The 12447-nt window shown below is 36.4% G+C and overlaps 2 protein-coding genes across 4 annotated transcripts in view; both read right to left on the bottom strand.

Annotated features, from left to right (window-relative positions):
- Window positions 1-6377, bottom strand: part of LOC310734701 (transient receptor potential cation channel subfamily M member 4-like) — a 34321-nt gene extending 27944 nt beyond the window's left edge. Inside the window, exons 1-2 of one of the 3 annotated variants that reach the window (XR_014536118.1) lie at window positions 6068-6377; window positions 5810-5871 (exon numbers count right to left, since the gene is read on the bottom strand). Coding sequence is in view for 2 of the 3 variants with exons in the window: in XM_083557069.1 (XP_083413195.1) it covers window positions 5810-5871; window positions 6068-6154 (149 nt within the window). In the remaining variant the exon portion in view is untranslated. The remainder of the gene's footprint in view (window positions 1-5809; window positions 5872-6067) is intronic. The other 2 variants (XM_083557069.1, XM_083557070.1) reach the window with 2 other exon arrangements.
- Window positions 6378-7706: 1329 nt separating this feature from the next.
- Window positions 7707-11408, bottom strand: LOC310734781 (uncharacterized protein). Its single transcript, XM_083557219.1, has 4 exons — window positions 11289-11408; window positions 10992-11073; window positions 10032-10163; window positions 7707-8971 (listed from the first exon to the last, which is right to left on the bottom strand). Exons 1-4 carry the CDS (start codon window positions 11296-11298, stop codon window positions 8812-8814), a joined length of 384 nt encoding a protein of 127 aa, XP_083413345.1. The 5' UTR covers window positions 11299-11408; the 3' UTR covers window positions 7707-8811.
- Window positions 11409-12447: the final 1039 nt, after the last annotated feature.

Genomic DNA, 12447 nt, shown 5'->3' with positions numbered 1-12447 from the left:
ACAGTAGAAAATGTCAAAGAACACAGTGAAACATTGTGGTAGTGGCATGTTAAGGACAATGTTAAAGAACATTGTATTTGGAGTGAAACATGGTGGCGACAGCATCATTCTATGGGCCACATCTATTCAGTTGGGACTGGAAATAAAGAAATCATGGATCTTTTGTCAATGGGAATCCGATCTATTCAGTCATGTTTGGTAAGTGGTAGCCCCAAGATGGTTTGTCTTCTGGTCATGAGTTCCAACAGCACCAAGCTGTCACTGCTGGACCTTAAGCAAGGCCCTTACCTCTAAACCTTTTAATTGTATACATGAGACAAGTTGCTCTGGATATTTGAAACACTTTATATTCTGTCCAATTTTGTACAAAAGCTGCAGGTGCCAATAAAATATTACCTTCCAGCACAAAGGAATCACATTAAATTGCTAATTAATAACTTGCAGACAAAACACATTTACAATTTGAAAGATGTAGAGAATTTTTTGCAAGGAAGAAAGAAATAAAACTGTGTTAAACAGATTAGGACCTAAAAACAAACAGTACAGTGGATTCTGTATTACATGCCAAAGTTGTTTTAACAAGTTCAAGGGTGTGTACACTTATGCAACCCAATAATATATAAATATATACATATAAAAAAAAAAATTATAATAAAATATATATATATATATATATATATATATATATATATATATATATATATATATATATATAATTTTTATTTTTTATTTTTTCTTAAATTTTGTTGATTATGTCACTTTAAGTAAAAAAAAATTATTCAATAATTTATCTTGTTTTAATTCTTCATCTTATTTCAAGTCTCAAAACATTTTATTAGATTTGCACTCTCTGAACAAACTGATAATGCCTACAGAGGAACAAACAGATAAATAGACAGAAAAAGTTGCCATGTGGTGCTTGTTGAAAGTGGAAACATAGCATAGTTTTCATTTTGGCACTTTAAAAGTGAGCCATCAGGACAGAACCCCAGGAGAAAAAGCCAGGAATTACTCAGTCTTCCAGCCAACAAGACCAGACAAAATCACTGGGACTGTTTAAAGAGATGTATACCCATTGCAGGCAGGATTGGGCAGCACAAGTTTCTGAAGGTTTGTTTTTTTTAGCTCTCGGTTTTTGTACTGTGCAAATATTTGCCATTAATAAAATACAGTAAAAAATTTTACAGTTGGTTAAAGTCAAAGCCATTTGATAAAACCAAAGTAGACATTTTTGACCAAATTTGAAATGGATCAGTTTGTGAGGGTCAGTGAGGGTCATAGTGGATCTAGAGCTTATCTGTGGAACAATCCCTGGTGAACTGGTTATACCAGAAGTTTAGAACACCTTGTCCATTACAGGGTACCATGTACACACACTCACATCCTCATTCATACCTAAGGGCAATGCATCTTAGCCAATACACATCCCTGCCTTGTTTTCTGGTAGGTCAAAACAAAGCAGAAGACCCAGAAGAAGACAGTAGCCTGAGCTCAAACCTGGGGAAGCGGACTAAAATATTCCACATAACGTATTGTCCTGAATATAATATATGAATATAATATCAAAGTGTACCTTTTGGAGAAAGGCTTATGAAGAAGAAAAATGCTTTAATTTGAAAATACTTTTAATATGGCATGTCATATATAAACTGCAATTTATCTGGATTTAATAACAATTAGCCTAGGCTGTCCATCTCATTGTAAAAAAACATGCCAATACCCATGGCTAGAGTATCCAATCGTACTGGCACATTTGCCGATCAATTTCATGGAATCAGCCATTTTTGGGACTTTTGTAACTTTTGTAAGCTTTTCTTTGTCTTTGAGCTTGCCATCTCGACATTACATTCAGACACGCCGTATTTCTTGGCTGGTCACCAATGGCCATTCCAATACATGTAATAATCTATTAGGAAAAAATTAAAACACTTTCAACAATGTCTGAAAATTTTATTAAAATTAAACATCAGTTTATTTTGCTTATTTTAAAAAAATATAAAAAAACTTGTCTAAAGCACCTAAGGCTTAGCCCAGATAGATCCTATTTGCTTAGTTATATATATTCCCTATTTATCATAAATCACCTTTAGTGCTGCGCCCAAATTCGAACTCCATGCTAGATTACTAAATGAGAGGTGACAGGAGGAGTACGCCAGGTAACAGAAGGGGTATGCAAGGTGACAAAAGTGGTGCACAAGGTGACAGAAGAGGTAAGTGGGGTGACAGAAAGGGTGTGCAAGGTGACAGAAAGGGTACGCGAGGTGACAGAAGGGGTAAGCTAGGTGACAGAAGGGGTACATGAGGTGACAAAAGGGATATGCTAGGCTAAAGAAGGGGTAGGCAAGGTGACAAAGGGAGATATGCAAGTTAACAGAAGTGGTACATGAGGTGTCAGAGGGGGTATGCAAGATGATGCACAAGGTGACAGAAGGGTTATGCAAGGTGTCAGAAATGGTAAGCTAGGTGATAGAAGGGGTAAGCCAGAAGACAGAAGAGGTATGAGAGTTGACAGAAAGGGTATGCCAGGTGACAGAAGGGGCACAAGAGGTGACAGAAGGGATATATAAGGTGACAGAAGGGGTCCATGAGGTGACAGAAAGGGTATGAGAGTTGACAGAAAGGGTACACCAAGTGACAGAAAGGTAAGGCAGGTGACGGAAGGTGCACGCAAGGTGACAGAATGGGTATGTTTTGCAACAGAAGTGGTATACAAGATGACAGAAAGGGGTTGGCAATTGACAGAAGGGGTACATGAAGTGACAGCAGGAGAATGCGAGGTGACAGCAGGGGTACACAAGGTGGCAGAAGGGGTACGGCGGTTGACAGAAGGGATATGAAGTGACAGCGGGGGTACACAAGGTGACAGAAGGGGTACACGAGGTGACAGATGGGGATTTGCAAGTTGATAGAAGGGGTAAGCAAGGTGTCAAAAGGGATATGCAAGGTGACAAAGTTTACGACAAAGTTTACGCCAGGTGGCAAGAGGTAAACGAGGTGACAGAAGGGGTAAGCAAGGTGACTGAAGGGGTATGCAAGGTGACTGAAGGGGTATGCAAGGTGACGTAAAAAGTATGAGAGTTAACAAAATGGGTATGCGAGGTGACAGAAAATGTACGCGATGTGACAGAAGGGGAATGCAAATTGACAAAAAGGGTACGCAAGGTAACAAAAGGGTTAGGAGACCAAAATCCTAAAATGCGCCATAAATATAATTATACTCTTCTATTGCATCCAAACCCATAAAGTATTTCTCACAAGCAAAATATAAATGGTCCCCTCTATCGAATATACACAGCAAAATATAAGTGCTATATAATATCAAATCCATGACATCTAATCAATCCATTTAAGTGTCTTTAATTGATGACAGCACTGAGGTAATAAAGCAAAGCTCATGAAATAAAATGGATAAGTGGCTACAACTTTAAAATTGTTGAGCAGCTTTACTAGTATTTATGTGAACCAGATTGTGAAAGGACTATCATAAATTTAGACTTATATCTTTTTTTTGTTTAAACACTTTATTTCCATATTTAGCCACCCTACACCATACAACAAAAAAAAAAGTTCTGTATTAGTTGCTTACAAAGTTTTTGGATTTTTTTCCCACACATCTTGACAACATTGCTTCAGTTCATTGGGGTTTGAAGGCATTTGTTTTTGTGCAGTTCTCTCATTGGGGGTTTGAGGTCTGGAAATTTGACTCAGATGTCGATTTGCTGGTGTGCTCAGGATCAGTTTTTTGCATTTCACTTAGACTGCTGGACAGTTGGCCTTATATCTGTATCACGCATATGTTTTTATATAATGTGGAATTCATCCGTGTCTGCAAGACTACATCATGAAATCTCTTGTGTGCTTTATTGCCATCTCGTGTTATGTGTATGTTGCTAGAAGTTGATGTTAGTCCCTAACAAAAAGAAAAACTAAAAACGTAGAACTAAAAGAGGATTTTATTTTAGAATATATCGGTCGGGTTCATCAGGACAGGAAGTGGAGGGAGAAAAAGTGAAGCAATGAACTACTGAAAGTCAACACAATTGTTTCCTTGTTAGAGAAGTAGTAGTTCAGGAGGTTATCTTGAGTCAGTGCGGTTTGAAAAACTATGGCTTGCATGTTTGGTGAAAACCAACCGCTGTGTTTTCACCAAACATGCAAGCCATAGTTTTTCAAACTTTACATCTAAACAAATAATGTGTAGGTCACATGCTGTAGCCTTTAAGTTTTTCTGTCTCTAATAAATGGTCCAATCATGGAGCGAATATGGTGGGACATTATGTGCAGAGAAGGTTGGTAAATTTCCATTTGTAAACAGTAATGAATTTTAAAATGCTATGGTATGCTTTGTAACCCTTCTCGGATTCAAAGCACCAATAATCGCTTTTCTTTGCATCATGTAGTCCAGTGGTCCCCAACCCCCGGGGTCAATTGGTACCGGGCCGCACAGAAAGAATACATAAATTAACATTATTTCTCTATTGTTTCATTTATTATCTGATTCTGAATGATGTTTTATTTTGGAAAATGACCGGATTCTCTCTGCCAAATCTGTCTAGGACCCACTCTTGATGCTTGTCAAGATGCCTCGGTCACATGTCTTACCTCCATCCACAACCCTTTCAAAGGGGCTGCTTCGACCTCTAACACATAATACATTACCGCTAAATTCAAACCCCCAAGCGAGCAAAATGAACAAAAAACAACACGGTGGATTCACGTTTATTATTATATTTGGAAAATAAATATTTTTTTGCCGTTCGAATAATTTTATTTTGTTGTATTTTTCCGCCAAACCTTAAAGGCCGGTCCGTGAAAACATTGTCCGACATTAAACCGGTCCGTTAAAATTTAGTCTGACGTAAATCCGGTCCGTGGCGCAAAAAAGGTTGGGGACCACTGATGTAGTCCCACACCTGAGTACAAAAGAACACCAAACGTTTTTCTTTATTACTCATGGCTGCTAATACCTCTCTAAATGAGAAAGTAGTAGTAAAAGGTCTAAAATGTTTCCATAATGTAAGATTTTTGTAGGAACAAATGACTAAATCATGAAATCTCATGTGTTTAATTGTCTGAGGTTTTATGTATGTTGAGAGAAACTGGTGATGACCACACAATCGTTATTTACTCTCTATTGTCTGGTTTGGTAATGGCCTTATAACCCTTCTTAGATGGTATAGATCCACACATGTGTCCTCCAGAACACAAACCTACCAAAAGTCATGCTTTTCTATAGACATACTCAGACTTAATGATGATTACCTAACCTTTTGCATTTCTTTAGTCAACCCTGGCTGCTAATTATTCTCTCTGACCGATAGATAGTGTGATCATGAATTCGTCGATTCATGAGAAGATTGGTAACTTTTCTGAAGGCTCTCTATTTGTAAATCATGAATATGTTAATGGACTTATAACCCTTCTCAGATTCCTGAGCATCAAAAATTGCTTTCTTTGTATGATATGTTCATGAAGTCCTGCTTTTCTTTTAAGATAATCAGACATGGTAATTACCCAATTTTCTTTAGTAACCTTTTAAAAATTATTGTTTGATGGCCTTATAACCCTTTTTCCGATTCCTGAGCGTCAACAATTTCTTTCTTTGCATGTTTTATTGTGAAAGAAGAAAACTTAGAAATCCGGTATATAAATCAAAAAGTTAGCCAATATGAGGTCTATAAGACTTCACTGCATATGAATAAAAATGAGAAATGAAAGTAAAATGCGCATTGGTGTAGAGGGAGGGCAGTTTGCAGAAGACGCATTGGGGATGAGTGTCAGTGAGTTGGAGAAAACAGGACCAGCTCACCTGAAGGAATCCTCCACAAACGTGGTGCACACTCTCTTCTTGATCACAGACGGAAACCAGCTCTGAAATTACACAGTACAGATTTCATTATTTGGAAGAAACCAGGTTTAGTGCATTTTCCCTTACTAAACCTGGGGTGGGAGCTCCAGCCCTGTGCGCGTCCAAGACGCAACAGCTGCATGTTGCACCATGTTGTTACATCTTCTAAGCATGGACACCTAGCTACATTATATTCCCAAGCCATTTCCGCATGCTTACGTTCTTGGTGTCTCCTGTCCACCCACCTACCAGGTCTTTCTCCGATTTGGTCACCGCGTCTCCTGCGTCCGCCTCCTTCCCGATCATGTCCAAACGATTCGGGTTCGCCAGATCTTAAAACTTTCTCATGTCGCCCTACATATCCTAGTCGGAAGTCAGGAAGTTCTGTAGCTCAGGAAACCTTTACCTGACACTTCCTCGGGCTAAAACTCCGGTTTCTGGGTGTGGCCAAAGCAGGCAAAAGACAGAGGAATCTGTCAAAAGCGCACTTTAACTGCGCACGGCTGTGTCCCAAACCACCACTTCCTACAGCATAGTGTGTGTGTGTGTGTGTGTGTGTGTGTGTGTGTGTGTGTGTGTGTGTGTGTGTGTGTGTGTGTGTGTGTGTGTGTTCCTCTAGTTGTTGCATGAGCCTACAAGCTTCAGTCTGCTTACCACTCCTACCATCATATTATAAATAATATCAGATGATGATATTTGTAAAAGATGATGATAGATAGATAGATAGATAGATAGATAGATAGATAGATAGATAGATAGATAGATAGATAGATAGATAGATAGATAGATAGATAGATAGATAGATAGATAGATAGATAGATAGATAGATAGGTCACATGCTGTTTGAGTTTTTCTTTGTGTCTGATATAATGGAGTGAATATGGTGGGAATCTCCATTTGTCATGTCAAACAGACATGAATTTGTAATTGTGTGGCGATGGCCTTATAACCCTTCGCAGATTCGTGAGCAACAATAGACTTTAGACTTTAGACTTAAGAGACTTTAGATACTTTATTGTTATTGTAGTGAAACTCGTTATTGTACAACGAAACTCGTTAGCTGTCAGAGACCAGCAGCAATAAGTAAATGTAAGAATAAACAAAAAAATATACAAAAGTAATTAAACTAAAATATAACAATATGACAATATGTACAATGAAATATATGTGCAGTGGAACTTGGATCTTAGTGCAAACAGCAGAGTGCAAAACAGTGCAAACAGGATTGTGAGAATAAGGAAATATTGCACAAGTTAATACTAATAACTGCTTACTAATATATATCAATAATAAACTTTCTTTCAGCTTCTCCCATTAGGGGTCGCCACAGCGGATCCTCCGCACGTTCGATTTGGCATATGTTTTTCCGCTGGATGTCCTTCCTCACGCAACCCTCCCCATGCAACCCTCCCCATTTATCCGGGCTTGGGACCGGCACTGAAAGTGGCTGGGGTTGGTTCCCTGACCAGGGATCGAACCAACATCCTGGAAAGTCTGGAAACTGTCTTGAAGACTCTCATATTGTTAATCAGGAATGTTAAATTGGCCATATAACCCTTAGATTCCTGAGCATCAACACACACCACACCAGAGTGATCCAGAACACCAACCTACCAAAAGTCCTGCCTTTCTCTAGAAATAGTCACACTGTTTATGATTACCTAACCTTATTTAGTAACCTACCTAAACTCCTCAATTGTTTGGTGATGGCCTTATAACCCTTCTCAGATTCATGAGCATCAATAATCTCTTTTTTTGCATGATGTAGACACACAAACTTACAAAAAACTCTATAAAGAGTGCCTTTATATATATTTATTTATCTATTTATTTATTTATTTATTTATTTATTTATTTATTTATTTATTCACTTTATTTATTATATATTTTAGACAGTTTTTTTTTTACAATTTATAATAAAATACCTGATGGGTATAAAACAAATACAGATATACATCTACATACAAAATATATACATATACAGATGTACAATTACAGCAGCATATACCAACATACACACACATGAGTCAATTTGTGAATTGGCGACGAGTGTACATTCCACGTTTTTTTGGTAATAATACTGATATCATCCTTTAGGAAAAGTTCAGTCCACTAGCCTTTACAGAAAAAAAACGTACCGATCAATTGAATCAGCATTTTATCTTCTTGCAGGCACATGTAGGAGTAATGCTAGTCTAATGCTAATATATTAACATATTGGTCATTTCCTTTGGTGTGTTTTGAATAAAGTTTGGAATGAACACACCTGCGGTGCACATGGGTGTGGTGGAGAAAGGAACTTTGACCCAGAAAATGTGCCGGGGCTTGTCTGTGAAGGAAGGCATTTACAAACACACTTGAAATAACAGGTTTAATGTCTTTGCTTGTCTTATATAGCAATTTTGTAGGAGTAAGCTTCTCTATTGCATGAACTTTAAAAATAAAATCGTAGATGTAATTATTTTGAAGGGCGGTTGTTAGTTCAAATCCCCATAATGGCAGGCTGCCAGGTGAGCAAAGGCCCTTATCTATCATCTGCTCAGTTGGATAAGGGCTTCTACCAAATGACATAAATGTATTTCTTTGAATTTGAGGCATTTTTACAATTCTGTGGCTCACGGCTAGAGGACAGCCTACATCACTCATGAGAATAAACAAAGAGCACAGGCTTTATTTTCACTCCATGTTTTGTGCTATCTGGATGTGCATGTTCAACTATGGTGATATCTGCAATTCAGAGGGATTTTTCTTTGCCTTTTTCTACAGCAGTCCACTTTTTTTTTTTTTTGCTTTGCTGGTTCTTGGATTTAAACCCATGGCCTTCCAATGAGAAGTCCAACATCTTAATCATTGTATATCCCTTGTAGATTGTGTGTTTGTTAGAATTCCTATACATTGTTATGTGTTAGCTTATTTTCACGGTCTTGAATGCAATCCTGAGAAATCTTTGCCGCTACGGTCACTTAGCGACCGTATCCATTGGGGTCTCCTGCTCCTTTGGACTGGTCTTTGTTGTTGGTCTGGCCCATTCTATACAGCGTGCTGGCCAGGTTGTGCATCTGACACGTGCCGAACTGGCAACCTTTGGATGGTGCACGCCTTCTCCTTAAACTAGCCTGAGCGCTGCAAGTTAAACAAACATAACAAACCTTGACATTTTGTCCAGAAGAACAATGCAGTCAATTCAAGTTTTCTGCTTAGAGGATTAAAGGCACACATATTCATTTCAAACTTTTTCAGTACAGGGCTTTCGATTCGGTGCACATGTGTACTAAATGTAATCCTTTTTATGTAACATAGTTACAATCTGAGTTCCCTCACAAAAGTATTAAGTGGTGAACCGCAAGTTTGTTTAGTCGCCGCCTAATACTTTGAGCTCATTTTCACTGGTTTTTTTTTTTGTTTTTGTTTGTTTTTTATTATTATTTGTAAACTGAAAAACATACATTTTATGTCCAGCTTCAAGAATTTTACTTAAAAGCAGAAAATCCTGACAAATCCACATATCGAGGGAGTGAATGAATGAAGGATGGAAGGAAAGTAGAACAATGTAAAAAGTATCTATCACATATCTAAAAAATTTAATATTAAATGTGAAACACACACACACATACACTTATATATGTATATATATATCTGTCTTACCGAATCTAACAAACAATTCAATAACATTTTTCCATTAATTAAATATAATTTGATCAAATAAATTTGTGCCATTTTAATCAATTATTCAATTGAATCAATATAATAAAAGTGTATTGCATTAATTTGACAAATTGTATTTTATTTATATATATTTTATTATTATAAAATATTATAAAATATTATTTTATATATTATTTATCCAAACAGGCATTTTGTTTAAAATTGTTTTAACAATTTTAAATGATGTTCACAAATGGTAATAATAAATTATGTTAATAAAAAACAAAATTTTATGTTTTGCATTTCTTCCCCCAACTGTACCAATGAAACTGAACCGTGACTTAAAAACCGAGGTATGTACCGACCAATTAAATCTGATGTACCGTTAGACCCCTATTACAACTTAACATTTACAGGGTTGAACGAGTTCTTGCAGTGCTTCGCTCAAAAAATCATTTCTGTAACCCTACATTTTCTCTTTATCAGTATAGTACTTGCTATGTGCATTATTTGGCAAATATTTGAAAGTACAACATACTTCCTGGCTTGCATGAGAAAGCTTTGCAAGAGCATATCCGACGTCGACTTGCGAAGTGGTATTGGTTTTGACGCCTGCCGTTCAGTTGGCAACCCTATTCTGTGTTCCAGGGAAACAGTATCTGGATGTGGCCTGGAAAAAATTAACATCAGTGTCAATGTAGCATTTCTCTGTGACCTTTAAACTAATGCTGCGGTAAAAAAGCCAATTTATAGAGAAATTCCTCTAATCCCTCTAAATTAATTAAACATCATTATACAGCAAGAAGCCGACTCACAACCTTTCCTAAACACTGTGTTCTGAGATAAACCAACATAAAGGGCAGAGAGACATGAGAGGAAGATAAGTAAGCTAATTTGAAAAAGAGAGAAAAAAGGTGAAATTGATCAGGGTAATATACTCTACATCTTTTCAGCAACCAGTGCTTATCCAAGGTATGTTTAGAAAGAGATGCTGGTAAATATGCCAGTGAACTTGGGGGCACATATTTGAATCAGTCCAAATATTTGAATCAATATCCAACACAATGTCTTTGGACTGGTGGAGAAAACCAGAGTACCTGGAGCAAATCCCCAAGGCACAAAGAGAATAAGCTCTGTACACACTGGTGGGATTCAAAATACTATCGCTGGCTCAATTCAATATGTAGTACTATTTGGCTGATTACAGTAATGAGTTTGAATCAAAATATAAGGTTCAGGCTATGTTTTAGGTCTCTTAGGGTTTGTTTCTTATACCATAAGTTTTACATTTACGGCATTTGGCAGACATCTTTATTCAACTGAGCAGGTGAGGGTAAGGGCCTTGGAGCTTGTGATCTTCCTATTCAAAGTATAATGACTTAACCACAGAGATTTTCCATCTACAGCCACCTCAAACACTTTAAAACACAGTCAACTCAACCACATCTAGATATGAATTCCTAATGTTACGAGCGTTACACAAATAAAAATCACACACCTGTGCTCGTCCCGGAGCGCCACGGCTGCTATCAGAGGCATTAAGAGCAACAGCATCACAGTCATTTCCATGACACAATAAACTGAAAGGCAGACAGTTAGAAAACGTTATAAAACACCAATTTATTTCAGACACACTGCTAGCCAAAAGACGACTCATGATCAAGTATGTGTGTCATATTGAATATGATAATTTCAAATATATAATAATCAATTATTATATCACAAATAATAGCAGTTAGGTCCAATGATAAAAAATATAAACCTGAAACCTTTTTCTGGTCTAAAAACCACTCACCGCTCCTCATAATGCTCTTAAAATCTGCTTGAAATGAAGGGAAGATATTATCACTTGTCCTTGCAATTAAATCCCCTCCTTGTTCCTTTGGTTGAAGCGCTACATGTTTTAGATCTGGAGCCAAATTTATATCCGAGATGGAGGGCGAGGGAGGAGTGTTGGGACGGAGAAGCAGGGAGTAACCCAACCACACACATGTGAACGTTTTTTTTTTTTTACAGGTTATTAAATACATATAAAAGTGTCATGTTCATTGTAGACTTGTAATGATATTTATAAAATATAATTATACAATGTAAATATAACAACGTGGAATGAGACAAAAATTTGTGTGGAAAATGTGTGTAGAAAAATGAATATGTCAATTTTGTGTGGATTGTGCCCTCTGTGCTATGCTTCGAGATTTCTCAATTCTCTACTTTAGTAAAATACTGAAGATCAGAGATATTAATGGTTCCATAAAGTCCTAATAAGCTACTTAAAGCTGAGAGAGATCTTAATAGGTTGAAAGTTTTCAGCAAGAATATAAAAATGGTAGGAAATATAATTTAAAAGAATAAGAAAATACAAATGCTTGCAGTCAATAGTGGAAAAAATAGGCGTATATATATATATATATATATATATATATATATATATATATACACACACACACATGCCTATTTTTTATATATTTTATATTTTTGTGTGTGTGTATATATATATATATATATATATATATATATATATATATATATATATATATATATATATATATATATATATATATTTTTTTTTTTTTTTTTTTTTTTTTTTTTTTTTAACATATATATAAAATGTACAAAAAATAAAGATTTAATGATTTTCAGATTTTTTTTATTGTAAACATTTTACAGTTTTCTACAACTCTTGTATTATTTTATGATCACACTCTTGATATCCCCTAGGATGGTTCCCCTTTTGAGTTTGGTTCCTCTCAAGGTTTCTTCCTCATAACATCTAAGGGAGTTTTTCCTTGCCACAGTCACCACGGCTGCTCATGAGGGATAAATACACACCATTCACCTTAACTGTTGATTTCTGTAAAGCTGCTTTGAGACAATGTCTGTTGTGAAAAGCGCTATAGAAATAAACTTGACTTGACTTTTGTATGGTGTAACAGACTGTTTCCTGTAAATAT

Source organism: Silurus aristotelis (assembly GCF_946808225.1).
Source record: "Silurus aristotelis genome assembly, chromosome: 12".
Taxonomy (NCBI): domain Eukaryota; kingdom Metazoa; phylum Chordata; class Actinopteri; order Siluriformes; family Siluridae; genus Silurus; species Silurus aristotelis.
Note: the sequence above shows the minus strand (reverse complement) of the source record. Positions and strands in the feature narration are given on the sequence as shown.